The 23,567-nt window shown below is 40.0% G+C and overlaps 1 protein-coding gene across 3 annotated transcripts in view; it reads right to left on the reverse strand.

The window, feature by feature from the left end:
- The window catches only part of Uch (Ubiquitin carboxyl-terminal hydrolase), a 79,372-nt gene extending 56,064 nt beyond the window's left edge, over positions 1-23,308 (reverse strand). The window contains exons 1-2 of one of the 3 annotated variants that reach the window (XM_045746072.2): positions 23,203-23,308; positions 17,988-17,999 (exon numbers count right to left, since the gene is read on the reverse strand). In XM_045746072.2, coding sequence (XP_045602028.1) covers positions 17,988-17,999; positions 23,203-23,238 — 48 coding nt within the window. In that variant the 5' untranslated portion in view covers positions 23,239-23,308. The other 2 variants (XM_069338384.1, XM_069338385.1) reach the window with 2 other exon arrangements.
- Between the last annotated feature and the right edge of the window lie 259 nt (positions 23,309-23,567).

Genomic DNA, 23,567 nt, shown 5'->3' on the forward strand with positions numbered 1-23,567 from the left:
AAACATTTTTCGACCCAAACAGCTTAAGTCCTAGCAATCCTAGGCAAAAAACGGAGTGTATTAGACTTAGGATTGCTTGGAGAGGTAAAATTTGGTTTTATATTTACAGTGTGGCTAAAAGGTTAATTTGTCCAAATTATACAAAATTAAACTTTCTGATGGTCCATTATTACATACTAACGCTTTCGATCACAGTTATTATAAGTATGGAGGATGAGGTGACATGATGGTAATGCTGGAGGAAGCTCTAGCATCATCTATTTCCTAACCAAGACTTCCGCTGTGCACCAGCCATTCCCTTGTCCAGTTTTTTTATTATAAATAACATTTAGGTACATCTGCTTTTGTATCAAGGGGTTGTCATAGCCAGGGAGTGGTAATGGGGGACGAGCTCCCATGACCTATAAAATCCTCCTATACGGCAAGCGTCTCCAACAGCCTCTGACAACCAAGTCCAACTCCTGGCCTGCACGGGTGGCTTAATCTTTAAGTCCAGCGGAAGTGCTTTTACCGACAGGAGAAGGGGCGAGGGCGTGCCTCTGCCGCCTTAAAACCAGCTGCTCCGGGTAGATGGGACTCGATAGCCTGGGAAGGCAGCCCATCTAGGGGAAGGAAACCCCCGATTTTAAACCTCCGCTGCCTTGCGGCCATACCCCTTTTCTGGGAAAGGCTTCAGGAGTCAACCTCGAGGAAAAATCCGGAGTTGGAGCCCCTAAGGCAGTTCGTTGTTGACGTCGACCTCATTCTGGCAGCTCCTGCGACGTTGCTGGAACCATGTGTATTGGCATTTGCCTTTCTATTGGATAATTTCAGCAACGTGGAGAGGGGGGACCTGCTGCATGGGTAACAGCTTCTCCTCCATATCTACCTACCCAGGCTTTGCGCCCTGTCAGGGCGCAACTCCATAGTCTTAGACTGAAGGATGCCTACTACTATTACTACTACTTCATCTGCTTTTGTGCAGATACCCTACACTATATGAAGGAGAGTACAGCGTGTCAAAAAACTACTTACGTAATGCTAAATATCTCCATCACAGGATGGTTGGTCATACAAAGGCATGAGGTAAATAGTCTGCACTAGCAAACTCTGGGTATATTAGGAGGGTATCATGAACACAAGTGAATAAGGAAACATACTGAAAGTCCTCATCTCTCAGGATGGTTAGTCAAACCGAGTCATACGTTCAGTAGCCTGGACTGGCAAAATTTGGGTGCAATATGAGGATATCCTCAAGAAAACTAGTGAATAAAGTACTGTAATTGCAAAGCTCCAGGTACCTCATGCCAATGGGTCTGATCTGATAACTGGGCATTCGGTAATGTGCGCGAGATCATGTCTGTTCATGCTCAGAGTTTGCACCTGGAGTGCTCAGGATTGGGAAACCGGTCACCTGTTGCCACAGGTAACTAACCCAACCTGATCCTAGCAACCATTGTGTCGCACAGTCTGGATAACCCTTCAATGACAAACATTGCAGCCAAATTTGCGTGTAACAAAGATGAAGATGAATTAGTCCTACGTATCCCCATCTCTGCTGTCAAAACTATTATACCAAACATTCTTTGTCCAGAGATTTCAATTTAAAACTAGTTGATTCACCACATTTAGGAAGAGTTTAGACCTAACCACCTTACTTCACTTTTCTCTTCGCCATAATTACGTTTATTCATATTCACTTTAACCAGTCTTAATGTTTAAACATGCAACTTTTCTACATTTGTATTAATTAATCTGCATATATCAAATTAGGTATAATACTTATATTACAGTAAATGTAATTTTTGAGGAAGGGGGGGTCTCCCTTTAATCTCCCTCGCGATCCCATCCACAATGAACAACCATCAGGAGAAAAACTATGCCTGTGTGAATACAATGTATAGGTGCACATGAACAATTACTGACGAATTGCACACACAGCTGGTTCTCGAAGTATCAAATCATTCACTATTTAATTGTAACTTATGTTAATGACATTCTCCATTATCAAGATCGTTCAGCGTGATGTGCTTCCGTTACATCCATAAATAACACTGTATACCTACCTTATAATGACATGCCTTTAAGAAAGTTTGAGCATCTAAGCATGTAATGAGAGACTAAAGGCGAGTCAACAGCAAAAAAGCCAGGACTAAGATTCAAGTTGGGCCATATGTATGTGAGCAGATATGACAAGACGGCGTCAGAGATAATTAAAAAAAAATGAACCTTGCCTTTATATAAACTGTCTCATTAATACCCTTCATCTTTATACAACATTTGCCTTTCGGCAAGCTAGTAAAGAATAACAAGTCTCCACACAAACTAGACATGTTAGATACTAATCCTAAAAAGGGGTCTCCTAAAATCTTTCCTGTATCTACTCTTCCCTGACGCCGTCTTGTTGAACATTGTTACGGGAATTTTGGTCCTGGGCTTTGCTGCTGTTGACCCTTTCCTTTTTTCGGACTCATTTTTCTCCATAAATAAATTGTCTCATAAATTGTCTACTACAATAATGCTTATAAAAATATATTACATTCGCCCTTCTCTCCTAACGCTGATGTAATTTACACAGATTTTGCAAAAGCCTTTGACAAATGTGACCATGGTGTTATTGCACATAAAATGCGTTCAAAAGGAATTACCGGAAAAACTTACGTTTAATAATAAATTTTTACAATTTCCTGACTAATAGAACCCAATGTGTAGTAGTAAACAATATAAAATCCGGACCATCAACCGTAAAGAGCTCTGTCCCCCAGGGTACTGTGCTTGCTCAGTACTTTTTCTCATCCTCATATCGGACAGACAAGGACACAACCTATAGTACTGTATCATCCTTTGCAGATGACACTAGGATTTTTATGAGAGTAGACAACATAGCAATAATGCCGTGTCTTTTGTCAAGACAAAGATAAAGACTAAAGCCTTCACAATTTGTTACCGTACTAATGCGCTGGTTTGTTAACCATGCGTATAAACTCCGCATTACTTTGAGCAAGACTACTGAATCTGGAAACTTCGAATGCAACTTCTAGGTATCCCCATCCTAGTTTCCTACCCTAATCTACCAGTAAATCTTACACAGTGTTTAAACTGAATTTTTTGAAATTTAGACAAACTACACATTAAAACTAATTAGTCTCGTCTCGTTACAAACATTACGTCGAACGAGCATGGTCCGTTACTATATTAACCATTTAGGTTCAACAATTCTAAAAGTCAAAATTTATTGGTCTACAATACTTCATACAGGAAACAGTCAAAACCGAACTTGTACGCAGTTTGGAGCGAGGAAGACCAACAGGACAACACTAAACGTAAAAAAAAATTTTTTAGTTTAGTTCATTTATTATGCACCCCCATACCCATCTTGTGGGCGGTAGTGGAAAGGGTTACAGAGGCACATAATGGGCTCAGGGACTGAACCCAACAATTCATTTAGCTAAGCAAGTTACAATCTTGAGCTAGTTACAAAATTCACTAAGTCGTCATATCATAAATGGGTTCGAGATCGACCACAAGTACAGTTTCTAAATTAAGCAACTGACATATGTGAAGTGCTAGTGTCACAATTGATGTTTATCCTGCACACCGCCCCCCATCGTGGGCAGCGGTGGATAGGTTAAAGTCAGTGACTACCTACAGTTTGCAAACTGGGAATATTTGGCTAAAATTTCTGGTAGCAGATCATTTTGAATGAAATACTTACACATTGCTGAAACATTGGTTATAGAATTGTCTCTGAATTCACGTATCTTTTCGCACTCCATCACAGTGACGGAGGGTGTGCGAATAATTCGCACATCTATGGTTCATAAAATCAGAAGACATGGATGTTACTACTGCTCGGTTTAGACTTACAATTATCTCTGGTAATTCTATCTGCTGATGTAGACCTGACCAAATGTTTTAAGTAATTTGTTGACAGTTTACAAGTTAGTTTAGTCACTTATACACCTCGCATCCATCCCGTCGGCGGAAGGCGTTACAAAGGCACATCATGGCTTCACGAACAGTCCGTCTAGCAAAACAAGTATATCTTATGAAGCCAGTCATAAGACTCTTGGACATTTTAATTGCCGAAAATATTAACGATAATTTTCGATACGTTTTGAGAAAGCTGTAATGACCAGTTGTATTTCAGCCTATTAATTCAGGTCAATTTAATTAATTGAAAATTTATGAGAATAACGTCCACCTTTGATTATTGTAAGTACGAATGAACTCTAGGATCCATGCTAAATTATGTCGATGTTTAAATATTTCCTTATTAATAACATTTTACACGAGATGCATCAATGAAGTTTAATTTAATTATAAAGCCAATTGTGTGTCAAGGAGATAAAGTCCTGTGCAAACGAAAACTAGGGCGGAGCAAACCGACTGAAGCCAGAAAAACGCCACAGCGACCGTTAGAGCACGATACGATACTTCCATTATCCCCCCCCCCCAATACTCACTGCAGTAATATGTTCAGCCCCCTCCACCTCGCCCCCCCCCCTAGTATAGCCTTATTTTATTCAACACTAATCCAACTCCCCCACCCCCTGCTTCCACAAATGCAAGTTATAAAGATGTCTAGCCAAGAAATTCCGCGAATAACAAAGTTATACTTACGTCGACAAAATCTATACTTGTGCGTCATCTGGAGTCGTCAACAGTGTCAACCGTCCCGCAGACCACATCACATTCCGCAGCCCCAACAATCTATACACCACGTGTGCTAACTTCACTACCGCAATACTTCCAGAACATTCCCCATGCTCTGTCTGGCCACTTTCTACACACTTTAGTAGGGTGTTGAACATGCTGCTATGGAGGAATGTTCACTCACAGGATGAATGGCGCTGCCTAATAAACCCTCCCCTCGGTGCAAAATTCACACACACACAGAAAAGGTGAAAAAAGGTGAAAAGAAAAGGTTAAAAGGTGACACCCGTCGTGTCAACACCTGCATCAGAGGAGCTCCAGGATATGTCACAATTCCTAAGTATTGTAGTATAGGTTGATGATAGCGAGTGGTGTCCCAAAGAACAAAGGTGTTGTGCTTTGGAAAAATAGGCGAGAACACGAATGTGCCAAGTAAAAAAATTGGACAAGAAAAAGTTGCCCTAGTGTTCATAGTGCAGACAACAACATTCAAGATGGCCGCCGGTATGAAGGAAAACAAAACGGGTAGATTTGGGGGGTTTTAATGAAGAAACCATTAATATAAGCAGTCTACACAACAAATTGGCAAAATTAGATATTATAGTGAACTATTATATAGAAATAATCAGCAAACTGAAAGTAATGAGCATTTGAGTAGCAAAGTTTTAGGTCTTGAGAGGTTAGTGAAAGACTTATGCAAGGTCAAGAATCAATTGGAAACAAAGTGCAAAGCCATGGAAGAGGAAAATAAACTTAAAAATAGCTTTGGAAGAAAGCAAATTTGAACATAAATGACTACAATAGGTAAGTAAATTCAACAGGAAAAATAGTTTTTGTTAGTACTGATGGAGGAAGTTACACAGGGAATAGAACAGTGCAAGAAAAATATGCATCTCACCTATGAACAAGTGGCCAAAGAGAAGGAAAAAAAATAGAAGAAGCGGTTAAGGAAGTCAAACACTGCAGCAACCAAGATAAAACAAACATTAAGCTGGAAGCGAGAAAGGAATTTGCATCAAATCCTAAATTGGTGCAAAACACAGTTGATCGAAGCAAGTCCCCGATAATTTTGGGTTGCAAAGAAAATGAAAACATCTAGGTCAGAGCTGTAGAAGAGAAAGTAGTAGATAAAATTGTTGGCCTCGTGGATCTTACTACCATATAGAATGTCTGCGACTACAGAAGGATTGGAAAGTACGTAAAAGGGGAAAGATCGACCTTTGAGGATCACCCTGAACGGTGCCAAAGAGATGGAAGTACCAAGGAATGCTAGCAAATTACAAAGTGATGAGGGGAAAGTATGGTTGTTAAGACGAGATCTTTCAGAAGACAAAAGCTGAAACTGAACCTCGTCCAGGCAAAACGTCTAAATGAGAGCAGGAATGAAGAAGAAATCAATTCAGACCGATAAATTGTTACAAAAAGGCAAACCAACAAGATCACTAGAGAAAGGGGTAGTGAAGAATAAGGAGAGGGGGAACATGTTCCTTAAAATTGCATACACCAACATAGATGGAGTGAGATCAAAGATACTAGACTTAAGTAATGTAACAGCTGCAGACACCAGACATTGTTGCACTCACGGAGACAAAACTTGAGGATATTTTAAATGAGGGGCTACTCAGTTTGGAGACGGGACAGAAAAAGTGGAAAAGGAGGTGGCGTTGCAGTGCTGGTGAAAGAACACCTAAAGATATACAAAATGATTGCCAATCCACAAGTTGACATAATAGCACTAGAGATCTGCAATCAGGATGATTAACAATCAAATGCATATAGTCTACCGCCAAGCAACACATGGACAAAGGAAGAGCTAGATAATAAACGAGAGGGTCTTATTACAATAATCAGAGAAATTATAGCGAGAGCACATAAAGATCGATCAGTTAGTTTAGTTCATTTATCATGCACCCCATACCCATCTTGTGGGCAGTAGTGGAAAGGGTTACAGAGGCACAATGGGCTCGAGGACTGAACCCCACAATTCATTTAGCTAAATAAGTTACAATATGAGATAGTTACAAAATTCAGTAAAAGTCGTCACATCATCAATGGGTTCGAGATCGACCACAAGTACAGTTTCTAAATGAAGCAACTGACGTATGTGGAGAGCTAGCGTCACAATTGATATGTTTGTCCTGCACACCGCCCCCCGTCCAGTGGGCAGCGGTGAACAGGTTACAATCACTTTGTTACTACCTCCAGTTAGCAAACTCGGGATATTTGACTAAAATTTCTGGTAGCAGATCATTTTGAATGAAATATTTACACAGCTGAAACATTAGTTATAGAATTGTCTGAATTCACGTATCTTTTCACACTCCATCACATAGTGACGGAGGGTATGCGAATAATTTTGTTGAGTTTACATTTGGTCAGGTCTACATCACGACTGTTGGTAGTCGCGACTTCAACTTTAAATCCAGACTGGGAGGCATATGAAGCTAGAACAGAAGATTTTTGGACTTTTAATTCGTAAACCTCATCCTGGAAACATTCATGTTTCAACATGTTAAACAAGCTACGAGGATGAGGTAAGAGGATGTTTCCTCCATGCTGGATTTGATATTTACCAGGAAAGAGGAAGATATTTGACATTCAGTGCCTTCCTCCCTTGGGTAAAAATGACCATGTCTTTTTGGGAATAAAGTATGCAATGCGTTATAATCTGGAAGAAAATGAGGTTCAAGCAGTTGAAAACCCTGATTTCAGGAGAGGTCATTATGGGGAACTCAGACATTTCTTTAACCCTTAGACCACACATATTACTGCGCATATTGGGCGCCCCAGTAGCGAAAATATTTGAATTGTGTAAAACTTAAAAATGTTAAACAAATCTCCAACTTATTGGATTCAGTGTCTTGAAACTTTCAAAATATTTTCAGAAATGATTTTAGACGAACTTTTAAAAAATAAGAACGTTTTGTTAAGAACAGCTAATAACTGGAACTGAAGGATAATGCAGTAATAAATAGATGCAAGCACCTGTCCGATGCTCAAAAGAATAGTAAGAAGAGTCCACAGTGGATATGCAGTTGGTTATCTTGAGGTTATCTTGAGATGATTTCGGGGCTTCCCCACAGTCCAGTCCTCGACCAGGCCTCCACCCCACAGGAAGCAGCCCGTGACAGATGACTAACTCTCAGGTACCTATTTACTACTAGGTAACAGGGGCATCAAGGTGAAAAACTCTGCCCTCGCCGGCGCCCGGGATCGAACCCGGGACCACAGGATCACGCGTCCAGTGTTCTGTCCGGCTGAGCCTTTATATCATTTATATCGGTGCCTTTATATCATTGCTGAGTAATAGACAACATAATGAGTAACTTATGCTCTATTTTGTTATATATAATATAAATACATTGTCCGATGTTTATGTGTTACTTTCATCAATGTTCCAAAATATATTTTTAGGGGCCGATTTTTTCCGATTTCAAACTATTTTCTGTCTCTCTAGGTTTTGGTGATTAAGGACCATATTAGGTCTTTTTCACTTATGTAAAGTATACCCTAAATATATCCTCTAAATTATAATTATCCCTTTTTTTTTTTTTAGGTTATTTTTACTTAACTTCAACACACTGACCTGTAACTTTCACATATTCGAGTACGAATGTCAAACAATGTTTATTAAAACAACAAATTAAAATTACCTTTATTCATTGTTGATAACTTCAACTTCAATTATCTCAAACTAGAGTTTCAACTTTGAGTGGCTTTAAAATTTAAGTTTGACCGATTCTCACTATTTTGACATTGTGTGCTCAGCTGTGTTCTACAATCCCTTCAGAATGGATTTTTCATAAACTTTATACATTTGGAGTTATAATTTTTTGGGGTCTAAATTTGCAGCATATTTCAAATGCCTGACAATTTTTTTTATTGTTAACTATACTGAAAACCTATATTCTAAATTTGATGAAAATGAACATATGCTATTCTCAGAGAATAACATTAAATGAACAATTGGTGATGGTTCATATTTTTTATTCAAAATTGAAAATCTGAAGTTTTCAATATTGAATTTTAAAATTAATTTTGATTCTCTTGTTTTCCAAGTTACGCTGTAATCATTTAGACAAAGTTGGAGCATCTGCTTAGTTGATTATGCAAAAAAAAATTGGAAAGCGTTTGTGCAAGTTTTAATAACTTAAATTATTGTGTCAAATCGTATGTATGTATGTATTGCGCTGTTAAGGGTTAAGGAATTTGACTGTAAAGACGCTGTTAGGACGAAGTAAACGAGATGTATGTCAAGTTTTGTGAAACATACGATAAAGGCACAAAAATTTTACCAAAGAAGAGATGCAGAACTAGGAAACAGGATTGGTTCAACAGAAACTGCAGGGGAAAGCCAGAGACCAAAAGACGCAAAAATGGAATCAATATAGGAAGAGCCCAAACCCCCAAACATACCAGTGATAGAAACAACTACACGGCAGTGAGGAGAGGCGCAGAAAATTTTTGAAAAAGGGATTGCAGACAAACGTAAAACAGAACCAGGCCTATTCTATAAATTCATAAATTGCAGGTAAAGGATAATATTCAGAGGTTGAAAATGGGAAACAGATTCAAGGCAAATGAAAAGGAAATGTGTGAAACATTAAATGAAAAGTGTGTGTGTTTGTACAAAATGAAATCTTCAGGGAACCAAACAATAAGAATTCCAGAGAACAGAGCAACCCGTTCTCGCAAATTTAATAAGTCAATATTGACTTATTAAATATGTGCATAGGTGACATACTTAACATAATAGATACCCTTAAAAAGATTCATAGAAAACACCGACCTTACCTAACCTTGTTAGTATCTTAAGATAAGCATCTTATTGCTTCGTAATTACAATTATTACCTAACCTATAATAGGTATAGGTTAAGTAATAATTGTAATTACGAAGCAATAAGATGCTTATCTTAAGATACTAACAAGGTTAGGTAAGGTCGGTGTTTTCTATGAATCTTTTTAGGGGTATCTATTATGTTAAGTATGTCACCTATGCACGTAGTTAATAAGTCAATATTGACTTTACGAATTTGCGAGAACGGGTTGAACAGAGCACAGAGGTGTCTTGAGACAAAGTGGGAAAATATGCTCAAGGAGCTAAGTACGAACAAAGCAGTTGGCCCAGTTGGAGTTTCATTATGGGTTCTGAGAGAATGTGCATCTGAGCTCAGCATTCCATTTCACCTGATTTTTCAGGCATCCTGTGTACAGGAGTTGTAGCAGACATGGAAAAAGGCTAACATAGTTCCAATTTACAAAATTGGCAGCAGGGAAGACCACCTCAATTATAGACCTGTACCATAGACCTGTACCATAGACCTGTACCATAGACCTGTACCATAGACCTGTACCATAGACCTGTACCATAGACCTGTACCATAGACCTGTACCATAGACCTGTACCATTGACCTGTACCATTGACCTGTACCATTGACCTGTACCATTGACCTGTACCATTGACCTGTACCATTGACCTGTACCATTGACCTGTACCATTGACCTGTACCAGTGTAATAGTCAAAATTTTGGAAAAAATAATTAAAACTAAATGGGTAGAACACCAGGAGACAAACGATATAATACGAAATCACCTGTAAGGTTTTCGATCTGGAAGATCCTGTGTAACAAATTTACCATTTCTATGATCGAGCCAGAGATTTTACAGGAAAGGGATGGTTGGGTTGACTGCATCTATCTGGACCATAAAAGGCTTTCGACAGAGTTCCACATAAAAGGTTCTGGAAACTGGAACACACTGGAAGGGTGACAGATAAGCTGCTAACACGGCTGAAAATTTTTCCGATTGATAGAAAGATGAGGGCATTAATAAGAGGAAGTGTATCGGACTGGAGAAATGTCAAGCAGAGTACCACAGGGTTCAGTTCTTGCACTGGTAATGTTCATTGTCTACATAAACGATCTACCAGATGGAACAATTATATGAACATGTTTGCTGCTTATGCTAAGATAAGAGGGGAGGGAAGATAAGAGGGGAGGGAAGATAAGAGGGGAGGGAAGATAAGAGGGGAGGGAAGATAAGAGGGGAGGGAAGATAAGAGGGGAGGGAAGATAACAGGGGAAGGGAAGATAACAGGGAAGGGAAGATAACAGGGAAGGGAAGATAACAGGGAAGGGAAGATAACAGGGAAGGGAAGATAACAGGGAAGGGAAGATAACAGGGAAGGGAAGATAACAGGGAAGGGAAGATAACAGGGAAGGGAAGATAACAGGGAAGGGAAGATAACAGGGAAGGGAAGATAACAGGGAAGGGAAGATAACAGGGAAGGGAAGATAACAGGGAAGGGAAGATAACAGGGAAGGGAAGATAACAGGGAAGGGAAGATAACAGGGAAGGGAAGATAACAGGGAAGGGAAGATAACAGGGAAGGGAAGATAACAGGGAAGGGAAGATAACAGGGAAGGGAAGATAACAGGGAAGGGAAGACTTAAATTGCCATACCCTTCAAGAAGACCTAGACAAAAGTATATGGAGCACCAATTGGCAAATGGAATTTAATGTAAATAAATGCCATGTTATGGAATGTTGAATAGGAGAACAGACCCCACACAATCTATAAATTATGTGAGAAATCCTTAAAGAAGTCTGACAGATCTAGGTATGGTTCTAGATGGAAAACTATCACCCGAGGACCACAAAGAACGTTGTGCAAGGAGCCTATGCTACAATTTTTAACTTCATAATTGCTTTTAAATACATGGGTGGCAAAATACTGAAGAAATTGTTCACAACTTTTGTTAAGACGAAAGCTGGAATATGCAACGGTTATATGGTGCCCATATCTAAAGAAGCACATCAGCAAACTGGAAAAGGTGCAAAGACATGCCACTAAGTGACTCTCAGAACTGAAGGATAAGAGCTACAAGAAGAGGTTAGAGGCATTAAATATGCCAAAACTAGAAGAGACGAAAAAGAGGCCATATGATCACTGCATACAAAATAGTAACAGGAATTGATAAAATTGATAGGGAAGATTTCCCGAGACCTGGAACTTCAAGAACAAGGTCATAGATTTAAACAAACTAAACACAGATGCCAAAGAAATAAGGAAATTCACTTTCGCGAACAGTGGTAGACGGTTGGAACAAGTTAGGCGAGAAGGTGGAGGCCAAAAACCATCAGTATTGTAGTTTCAAAGCATTGTATGACAGTGCTGGGAAGATGGGACATCACGAGCGTAGCTCTCATCCTGTAACTACACTTAGGTAATTACACACACCATTTTCCCATCAGCCCTCCACCCCCACTATTTACCCCCCCCCTCCTCTCTGACTGCCTCACTACTACTCAAGCCCCCTTTGCCTTTCAGACCCTCCCACAAGATGCCCAGACCCCACTCACCCCCCAGACACCCAGAGTTTCCAAGAGTTTCTAGGTTAGGAACACCAATGATGATGGGGTATCCAATAAAGCAGAAGAGATAAAGAGTGAGGCAGATCGACAGTTGCAATAGTGGAAACAAATAAATGGCATGGTCTCGGATGCTATCTTTCCAGAAGGGTACCAAGTGATAAGAAAAGAAAGGACAAAGACGGAGTGGGAGTAGCATTGCTAATAAAGCGGAAATGGAAGTTTGAAGACCTGGAAAATCGGGGTACCAATGAAAGCACAAGCTCCATACATGGAACTGACAGCAGATGGGAAGAATATTGCAATCTTTATAATCTATAAATCCCTACCAAACAGCAGAAAGCCCAGGAAGGAGTATGATGAAAACAACAAGGCATGTATTCATGAACTACAGAGGGCAGCAACAATAGTTCACAGAATGAGAGCAAAACTGCTGGTAATGGGGGACCTAAATTAGAAACGTGGGGAGCAAAGTTAGTAGACGTCATAGACAGGAATTTCCCCAACATGTGAAGGAAGACAAGGAAAAGAGGGATGGGGGAATACACCAAGTCTATTAGACCCGATTTTCACCCAGAATGTAGAAGACAATTTGAAACATTAAATACCACTAGGAGCTAGTGACCATTGTATCACTAGTCTGACTACATGATGGAACTTAAAATTGTGACCACGGGACAAGAAGTCTGGGAAAGGAGAGTTGACTACAGGAAAGGGGACTACAGAAGGATAAGGGACTATCTGGGAAAGTGCAGTGAGAGGAAGAAATTAGATGAAAACCAGACCAAGATATGATGAACCCAGTCACATCGAAATGAAAGGAGGCCGAAGAGAGATTTATACCAACAGTAAAGGAAAAAAGCAGGATGGAATATAATAACCCATGGTTTAATAGTGTCAGGAAGCAAAAATGAGAAGCAGGAGGGAGTGGAGACAGTACAGAAGACAACAGGATTAGATGCGACAGAGCTAGGAACGATTACATTAACAGTATCTGAAAGAAATGAGAAAAATTGCTATCAAAGCAAAAAAGCAACCTAAATTACTACATAGCCATACAAGAAAAATGTCAGTGAACGACCAAGTGACAAGACTAAGAAAAACAGAAGGGGCATATACAGAAAGTGACAAGGAAATCTGCGAGGCACTGAATGCCAGTTTCCATGGAGTGTTCACAACAGAGCCTGAGCAGCTCCCATTGTTAGAAGAGATTACCCTAGATGAAAGATATAGATCGGAAATAGGCGAGACAGCAGAGGCAGTAATGAAACGGTTGACAACATTGGATGCATCTAAAGCGGTTGGACCAGACAGTATCACCGTGGATACTAAAGAGGCAGCGCAGGGCCTCACATGCCTCTGGCAATGATCTTTAATGAGTCACTTATGTCAGAAGAATTGCCCAGATGCTGGAAGAAGGCAAATGTTGTAAAGATTTAAGAAAGGAGATAGGGAGGAGGCACTTTACTACAGATCCATATCACTGACAAGCATCCCCTGCAAAAATACTTTAAAGAATAATTAGGCTAAGACTTGTTGCACATCTGGAGAGCATTAGGTTAGTAAAACATCAACATGGGTTCTGGAGAGGGAAATCATGCCTAACAACCCTTTTGGAATTCTATGATAAAATAACAAGGATAAGGCAGGACAGAAGGTTGAGTTGACTGCATATTTCTAGACTGCCAAAAAGCCTTTAATACAGTACCACACATGAGACTGATATTCAAACTTGAGAGGCAGTCAGGAGTAAGTGGAAAGGCCCTAGCATGGGTAACGAACTACCTAACAGGAAGGAGCCAGAGTAACGATAAGGGGCGAGAAGTCTGACGAGCGAACAGGAATGAGTGGAGTACCTCAAGGATCAGTGCTGGGGACCATTTCTATTTCTAATATACGTAAATGACATGTTTACAGGAGTAAAATCCTACATGTCTATGTTCACGGATGACAAGATTAATGAGAAGAGTTGTGACAGATGAGGATTGTAGGATCCTCCAAGAGAATTTTAACAGGTTGCAGAGATAGTCAGGGAAATGGCTATTGGAGTTCAACACGAGCAAATGTAAAGTTATTGAAATGCGATCCAGTGATAGGAGACCAAAGGGATAGTACACAAAGGGGAACTGCCTACCTGTAATTCAAGAAAGACCTGGGAGTGGACACAACACCTAATCTAACCCTTAAGGCACATAAATAGGATAACAATAGCAGTGTACTCTACACTGGCAAAAGTTAGATTATCATTCAGACACCCAAGTGAGAAGGCTTTTAGGGCGTGTTACACTGCCTACGTGAGACCAGTCTTAGAGTATGCTGCGGCATCATGGAGTCCCCACCTGAAGAAATGCACAAGGAAACTGGACAAGGTTTAGAAGTTTGCAATGAGGCTTGTCCCAGAGTTACAAGGGATGGGATAAGAGCGCCTGAAGGAACTGAACCGTACAACACTAGAAAAAAGGGACGGGGGGTATGACAGGAACGTATAAAATACTCGGGAAAATTGACAAAGTGGAAATAGATGAAATGTTCACACGTAATATTAACAGAATGAGGGGACATGGGTGGAAGCTGGAAACTCATCCGAGTCACAGAGATGTTAAAAAGTTTTCTTTTAGCGTGAGAGTAGTGGAAAAATGGAATGCACTTAAGCAGCAGGTTGTGGAAACAAACTACAGTTTTCATAATTTTAAAATAGATATGATAGGGAAATGGGACAAGAGTCATTGCCGTAAACAACCGATGGCTAGAAAGGTGGGATCCAAGAGTCAGTGCTCGATCCTGCAGGCACAAATAGGAGTTAAAAAAAAAAGTTTACAATGTTTAACTGTTTACAATGGATAACAATAGAACACAGGGACACCGATGGAATCTTGAGACTCGCGTGTCTCAGATGTTAGGAAGTTTTCTTTTAACGGAAGGGTGGCTAGTAAATGGAATGACCTAAATGCGCAGATTGTAGAGGCTAACTCAATTCATAACTTTAAAAGCAGGTATGTTAGAGAAATAGACCAGGAATCATTGCATTAGACAACAGCTAGAAAAGCGGGATCCAAGAGCCGAGTTCGATCCTGCATGCACAAATAGAGTACACATGCGCACGCTTGCTGCCTGTCCAACAAGATATTCCGTAACCAATATGTAGATACTGTATAGCTTTCATGTAGTGTACAGTACAATGCACGAAAGCGCTAGTGTGTGCAGGCAGGCAGCCAAGAAAATTGCAGCATCTAGGACACCTCTTGCCTTCTCAACAGAAGGTGACTGGAAAAACTATTTGAAGCACAAGTTTGCTGCCATTTTTACTGTGCACTGCTGTCCTAGATTTCCTGCCCCCCATTATCCAAATTCTGGTTAAAGTAGAGATCCATGAGGAGACTTATCTTGGCACATTTGGGTTGGACTGGTCAGTACACAAGAACCTTTAACATTGGACAAATTTTGAGACTTGACATTATGCATAGGGCCAATGTTCTTAAGGTTCCCCACCTAGCCGTACTTTGGACAAGATGTTGGCAAGACAATTACGAGGAGAAAGCATTAAGCCAGTTTGACTATTGGCTAGAAACTGGTAACTGTCCCCTCTAGAAGATGTTTATGATGGCAGTTCCAGTCTCTGGAATACTACTAGTGATCATTCCGAGACCAACTCATTTTGAACACAATCATTCAATATTTAGACAAGCATGAAATGAAGGCATTTTATCACATGAAAGCTCTGGCACAACTTGCTAGCTTCATCCTTTAACTACAATGATTTAACTGTATATAACTCTTAAGTTACATTTTCTTTGGTTTTCAGTTTCATCAGCCTACCAGCATTAGAATAAATGCTAAGGTGACTAATGGATGCAAATGAGAGCACAAAGTGAACATTCCCATGCAGTACCTTGCACAATTTCTACCGAAAAATCAAAACCTCTCAGTCCGGCACTCTGAAACCGGACCTAGTATTTGGTCTGGCTCTTAAATCTTCATTCTGTACACACTTTGGAACTGTTCATTTAGCATTTCACACATTTATTTCATTCTCAGTACAGTAATTCTGTTCCCTATTCAAATTTATCTTTTACATGAAGCTTGCTTTCAATGAATTCATAGAAAAGGTCTGCATCTGTGACATTTGTCCACTATAATTTTCTGCCTCTTCTCACTGCTGAGCAATTGTTTCTTGATTGCTTGTAATGCCGGTACATTTGCCAGTTTGCCCTCTTACGATATTGAACCCATTTTCTCGTCTTCCTCTCTGACCTTCTCAATTTCTGTTGAATCACTCCTGTTTTCTGGTTCTGCATCTGTTTTGGTATGAAAGTTTGTGTGCCTTCATCAAATATTTTGCAAAATTTTGTATACATCTCATTTACTTCCTTGCCTAGCAACAAGGCTGTCCAATTAAACTCCTTAAAAAAAAATTGAAGTTCCCCTATAGTGTCCTCTTGAAATTGAGTTCAACTGTTTTGATGTATTCTCTTCTAGATTACATCACAAAGCATTTTTAATGTCCAACAGGACATTATCTCACTCCCAAGGAAGGAAGGTACTGGAAGTCAAATATCAATTCTTTTCTGGTGAATATTAGCTCCAGTACTGACAGGACATCCCCTTCCCTCATTCTTGTGGTCTGCTTGACATGTTGATGCACGAATATCTCCAGAATGATGATTACAAATCTGCCTGTCCAAATGTCCTCCATTCTTGCTTCATAGGCCTCCCAGTCTATGGCTTTAAAAAGTTAACATTTAAAGTTCTCCAGTACCAACAATCGTGATTTACCTATCCGCTTTTACTATAATCTCTTATGAACATTATGAGGCCCTCTTGTTTCTCATCCAGTTCTTCCTTTGAGGAACTAGCTTTCAAGTCCCTAACACTAGAAAAAAAATTAATTTCTGTTCCCATTTGAAGCAAAACTTCTAATGAGGTTCATTTTCAGCTTTTCTCTGTCTTCCTTTGAGAGGTCTTGTCTTACTGACCAGTTTGCCATCCTCATCACACTGCAATTTCCTGGCATTTCTAAGCACTTCCGTCATGTGTTTCACTTCATTAAATGTCACCCTTAAGGAGCGGTTCTTTTCTTTTTCCTATCCTTCTAAAATTAGACATTTTCCTTTTAATTGAGGCCTTCTCCTAAACCTACTATTTTTTGACTTTTCTTCTGAACGATGATACAGTTTCCTTTTCTAAACACCTGAAAATTATTATGGACTTGCTTCTATCTACAGTGTTTAGTACTAGTTTACTGTTGGTAACTAGTTTTTCCTAATTGCTTGCCTAAACTACCACTCGTTGGTCATTTCTGGTTCTGACTTCCAAACACTTCCTCGGTCATCTCTTTTACAACTTGCACATACTTTTTAATTTCCTCTTTGTACTTTGAGCGAACGAGCATGTTTGTTTTCTCACTATCAGGTTGTCAGCAATTAGCAGGTGCCCAATCCAGGGTTTATGAGGGGCATGGGAGTCAACCTCCCAACCATTCTATGACAAGTTAAATCACAATGCAAACTTCCATGAGGCTAGCCTCAATTATCTGGTCTCCAACCTTGGACAGGTTTTCATAAAATATTTTCATGTAATTTAAAGCCCAATAGCCAAACCAAGAAATGTATTTATGCACACCTAAAAATTTGCAAGGATTTTTTTGTTTGTAGCCAATACTTTAGAGCAAAGTGGATATTGCATACCACTAACACTATTACACAAACTTATATGCTAGTCCAAAAACCCCAATGAATTTTTAGGGCAACCTAATATTTTGGCGATACATTTCATAAAAAGGAAGGACTGTAACAAGTACATTTTCCCATCATTGATTACCTTAATATTTTTTCCAGGCACTATCATTTCCTGGTGACAAAAAATTGATACCCCCAAATAACACTGCTATTTTGTACAAAAAAACTTTTTACACCAAGAAGCAGGCTGCAATACAAAATTTGTACTTACCATCACCGACATCACCTCTGCTTCATTCTTACCTTATTCATAACCTAAAAAGAAAAAGAAATACTTAAAAGTTTGAAATCACAATTCACATTCTGCACAATGCTACTTTGTACCAGTAAACTGGAGTTATATTGGCCAAGACTAGTGTTGTAAACAAAAACTTACAAATGTTAATAGGCTCAAGTTCTAATGCAAGGGGAGACTTAAGTACTGTACTGGTTTCAATGTTAAAACCGGTTGCCACAACTTAAGGATACTTGACAACCCAATAGTCAGAAGACCCAGGATGCATATGTATAGACAACTGGTTTGCACGCAGAATACAGACAATTGAAAGTAGCTTTTAGTTTATGCTTAATCAAGCTGCCTGGTTTCTGCAGGTTGATTATACTGTGTATATAAATCTGAATACAGTAATGTTCTATATAAACAAGGATAGATCCAATAGAAACCAATGGGGCATATAAAGCCCAGCTATCTATGCCCAAGTGTAATAGGTTGGAGGCCAGATGCTTGGAGCTAGCTTCACTCAATGTGGCAGGGTGAATGGTCTAGAGTATGGGACTGACATAAGACTGGTTGGGGGGTCAGTTTTATTGGTCCCATTGAGGGGAGGGGCAGATGGAGCATGGGGGGGAAGTAATCTGTGAATGGTGGCTGGCAGAGTCTCGAGTTCATAGTGATCAACATTATTTTATAGTATTTGAGAGCGAGAGGAGAAGTGTTTGAAGAGTGCAAGGGGGATCTTCAGGAAGAAAATTGGAAGATGGGAAGAGGAAAGGGTTGGGAGGGAGACTGAGAAAACTGGTAACCCCCCCTCCATCTCCTATAGTTACCTGTACCACAAGTTAAAGGTCTTTTGTACAGTATTTAAAAACCAATTAAAATAGTCTGGAAAATATGTATAATACAGATGTACAGGTATCAATATAAAATACCATATTGGTATAGTAGTACCGAATATAGAACCGGGTAGCAAGTTTTATAAAGGAGTAATAAAGCACTCATTTTTAAACAAAATAGCATTCAAGCAAATACAGTAGCAATGGCAGTGGAAGTCTTATCTGTATAAAGTAATAAAAGGTTGTAGCCAACAAACACCGATTGAAAAGTGCTTAATGTGGTGAAATGCCTAACTATGCTGTACAATACTGTACTGTACTGTACTTTTTATAGCACAGTTTGTTAACAAAAAAAAAAATTAAATTTACTCTTAAATTCAAAATCTTTTAAGCCATTAGATAGTTGAAAAGTCTCACGTTACAAAGCCAATTACATTCTGGGTACTGTATTCCCCATCCAGTTACTGGCCAAACAGTATAAGCAGGCAACATTTAGCTTAACCTCCAACTTTAGATACAGGTGAACTACTGTACAGTATTTAATAATTAACCGTTTAAAGTGAAGTACTGTATCCATTTGCTTTACAGATCACTTCCAAGACAATGACCCTTTATACTTTTTTTTTCAACACAAACACATTGCAGACAAATGTAAAAATTTATTCTATAAATATCTTATAATTTATCTTATATCTATCTTATAAAATAATTTAGTAAATATCTATAAATAATTTATTCTATAAATTCATAAACAAATTGCAGGTAAAGGATAATATTCAGAGGTTGAAAATGGAACAGATTCACGGAAAATGAAAAGGAAATGTGTGAAACGTTAACAAAAAGTTCTAAAGTGCGTTTGTACAAAATGAAATGTTCAGGGAACTAAACAATAAGAATTCCAGAGAGCAGAGCACAGAGGTGTCTAGAGATGAAGTGGAAAAAATGTTTAAGGAACTAAGTAACAAAGCAATTGGTCCAGATGGAGTTTCACCATGGATTCTGAGGGAATGTGCACCCGAGCTCAGCATTCCACTTCAATTGATTTTTCAGGCATCCTTATGTACAGGAGTTGTAGCTGATGTGTGGAAAAAGGCTAACAGTTCCAATCTACAAGTGACAGCAGGGAAGACCCCCCTCAATTATAGACCTGTATCACTGACAAGTAATAATCAAAATATTAGAAAAAATTAAAACTACAGTAAATGGGTAGAACACCTGGAGACAAAGAAATCGGTCAAACAGTATGGTTTTCGATCTGGAAGATCCTGTGCAACGAATTTACTCAGTTTCTACAATCGAGCCACAGAGATTTTACAGGAAAGAGATGGTTGGGTTGACTGCATCTATCTGAATCTAAAAAAAGGCTTTTGACAGTTCCACACAAGAGGTTGTTCTGAAAACTAACATTAGAGGGGGTGACAGGAAAGCTACTAACATGGATGAAAAAATTTCGTAATTGATAGAAAAATGTGGGTCGTAATCAGAGGCAATGTATCAGATTGGAGGAATGTCACAAGTGGAGTACCACAGGGTTCAGTTCTTGTACTGGTAATGTTCGATGTCTACATAAACGATCTACCAGATAGAATACAGAATTATATGAACATGTTTGCTGATGATGCTGAGATAATAGGGAAGATAAGAAACCTAGATGTTTGTCTTCAAGAATACCTGGACAAAAGTATATGGAGCACCACTTGCTAAATGGAATTTAATGTGAATAAATGCCATGTTATAGAATGTGGAATTGGAGAACATAGACCCCACACCACCTATAAATTATGTGAGAAATCTTTAAAGAATTCTGAGAGAGAAAGATCTAGGGGCGGTTCTAGTTAGAAAACTCACCCGAGGACCACATTAAGAACATTGTGCGAGGAGCCTATGTTACACTTTCTAACTTCAGAATTGCTTTTAAATACATGGGGAAATGGATGGAGAAATAAAAAAATCTACTTTTGTTAGACCAAAGCTGGAATATGCAGCGGTTGTATGGTGCCCATATCTTAAGCAGCACATCAAACTGGAAAAGGTGCAAAGACATGCTACTAAGTGGCTCCCAGAACTGAAGGACAAGAGATACAAGGAGAGGTTAGAGGCATTAAATATGCCAAAACTAGAAGATAGAAGAAAGAGGCAATATGATCACTACATACAAAATAGTAACAGGAATCTATAAAATTGATAGGGAAGAATTCCCGAGGACCCAGAACTTCAAGAACAAGAGGTCATAGATTTAAACTAACGAAACAAAGCTGCCAGAGAAATAAGAAAATTCCCCTTTGTAAACAGAGTGGTAGACAGTTGGGACAAGTTAGGCGAGGTGGTGGTGGAGGCCAAAATCGTCTAATTTCAAAGCATTATATGACAGTGCTGGGAAGACGGGACACCACGAGCGTAGCTCTCATCCTGTAACTACACTTGGGTAATTACACACAAGTTCTTAGTCTTGTACAGCCACTAGCACACACAGCATTTCAGGCAAGTCCTTAATCCTATGTTCCTCAGAATACAATCTGCCAAATCATTTAACCAGGTACCCATTTTACTGTTTGGTAAACTGCTACAGTTAAGGATTTGAGCCCAGTAAATCCCCCCCGGCCAGGATATGAACCCAGGACAACGATCTTGCGAAACACCAGGCAAGTGTCTGGCCACTATACCACAGGGACTACTATTCTTATATTAATTATAATTATATAGAAGTTATTCTTAATGCCACTAGCATGCATAGCATTTCGGGCAGATCCTTAATCCCAATTTTCCCCGGAATACGACCCACCAAATCATTTAACTAGGTACCCAGTCACTGCTGGGTGAACAGAGGATACAGTTAGGATTGGGGCCCAGTCCGATCCTCTCCGGCCAGGATTTGACCCCAGGCCAAAGTCTTCGCGAAGCACCGGGCGAGTGTTATACCACTGCACCGCGGGACTGCACTTATTATAATTCCGAGCTAGGGGACAGGCAGTCAGAGTACATATACATGTTAGGATTATATCGTGGTCTTCCCAAAGATCAAATTACAGACACCCCTGGGTATCTATTTAGTACTAGGTGAAAAGGGGTATTACTTCAAGGCATGTGGTGGGACCTCTGATAAGCCGCTGGCTTCCTGTCCTGTTTCAGGCCACTAGTACTCGCCTATTTGTGCTTGCGGGGGTTGAGCTTTGCCTCTTTGGTCCCACCTCTCAACTGTCAATCAACTGGAGTACAGATTCCTGAGCCTAATGGGCTCTATCGTATCAACATTTGAAACTGTGTAGTCTCAGCCTCCACCACATCAATTCCTAGTGTATTCCATTTACTAACTACTCTGACAATGAAAAAATTCTTTCCTAATGTCTCTTGTGGCTCATTTGGGTACTAAGTTTCCACCTGTGTCCCCTTGTTCGTGTTCCACCCGTGCTGAAGTTTGTCTTTATACACCCTGAGAATTTTGTACATGATTATTATGTCTCCCTTTACACTTCTGTTTTCTAGGGAGGTGAGGTTCAGCTCCATCAGCCTTTCCTTGTAGCTCATACCTCAGTTCCGGGACAAGTTTGGTGGCATACCGCTGAATGTTAGTGACTGGTAACTTCAGGCGATAGAAAAAAAAAAAAAAAATTTTGCCCCGAGGGGCGAGTTTATTGGGCAGTTCCACTCATCTTTTGAGTGGACATACCGCCATAGCAGTATGTACAACACTCCCCAATAGGAAGAAAACCCACTGGGTTGTTCATCCTGTCACTTGTACCCAGCTCAAGCGAACAGCTCCTCAAACAAGAAAATTAACATCTATCAACCCTTAAAAGTTTACGTTATCTTGCGGGTGCAAAATGGGGGAATCTTTTAAGAAGAGTATCAATGTTTGACAAATAGTGTTTTCCTAACTCAATGTAGGGTTTATTATTCTACACAATTCTGATTTCTCTCAGGTGTTCACATTCACGTAGATTCACGTGTTCAAGGCGGTGTCCATCACTCTCACCACAGTTTGAAGTGTGTTTATAAGTAAAATTAGTTTGGATAACCTCCCTAACCATGACTGTGAACTGGTACGGGCCAGCCAGCAAGATCAATGTTAAGCCAGAAATACAGGGATGACCATAGTCTGTGGCAGAGGTGCTAACACATTTTAAAGTTGACAGATATACGTTCGTTAACCAAATACTACTGAAATAAAGGGTTATACTAGAGGATACTGGTAACAAAATAGTGCCGCAATACTTCATTCACACCAAACAAGAGTCAGTCTCAAGTGACAACACAAGACTAAACTATACCTAGATGATTAAGTGAGGACAGTGAAGGTAAGCGTCCGCCTGAGACCCCTCCACACCCGCCCCCAAGAACAAACCACATGAACAACGAGGCTATAATGAACACCACACCGCCCAACACAACACCAAGAGCAACATACCGCAGGGTTGGACTCGAGGGGCAGCCAGCGCACCATGGTGACCGAGAATTCACTTGATGAGGGTGGAGAGTAAGAGTGACGACCGCTCGGCGTGGCAGCTGGCAGGGTTCTAGCGGGTTCCGGTCCGCGCCGCCGCCTCTCCTCCCCCCTCCACCCCGCCCCCCACACTTCCGCCCTCACAAATCCTATTTCCTTCTCAAAAACCTCCAACTAACCATCTTCCCTCAGCTCTATTCCATCTCCAAACCACATCAGTTTCCCCCCTTCTACAACCCGAGCCCACCCCTTGCCTCTCCTCATCCAACAACCCCCTAAAGCCCCACTATCCCTTCTCATCATCCCCCCCCCCTCAAGTCCAATAATAT

Source organism: Procambarus clarkii, chromosome 39 (genome assembly GCF_040958095.1).
Source record: "Procambarus clarkii isolate CNS0578487 chromosome 39, FALCON_Pclarkii_2.0, whole genome shotgun sequence".
Lineage (NCBI taxonomy): Eukaryota > Metazoa > Arthropoda > Malacostraca > Decapoda > Cambaridae > Procambarus > Procambarus clarkii.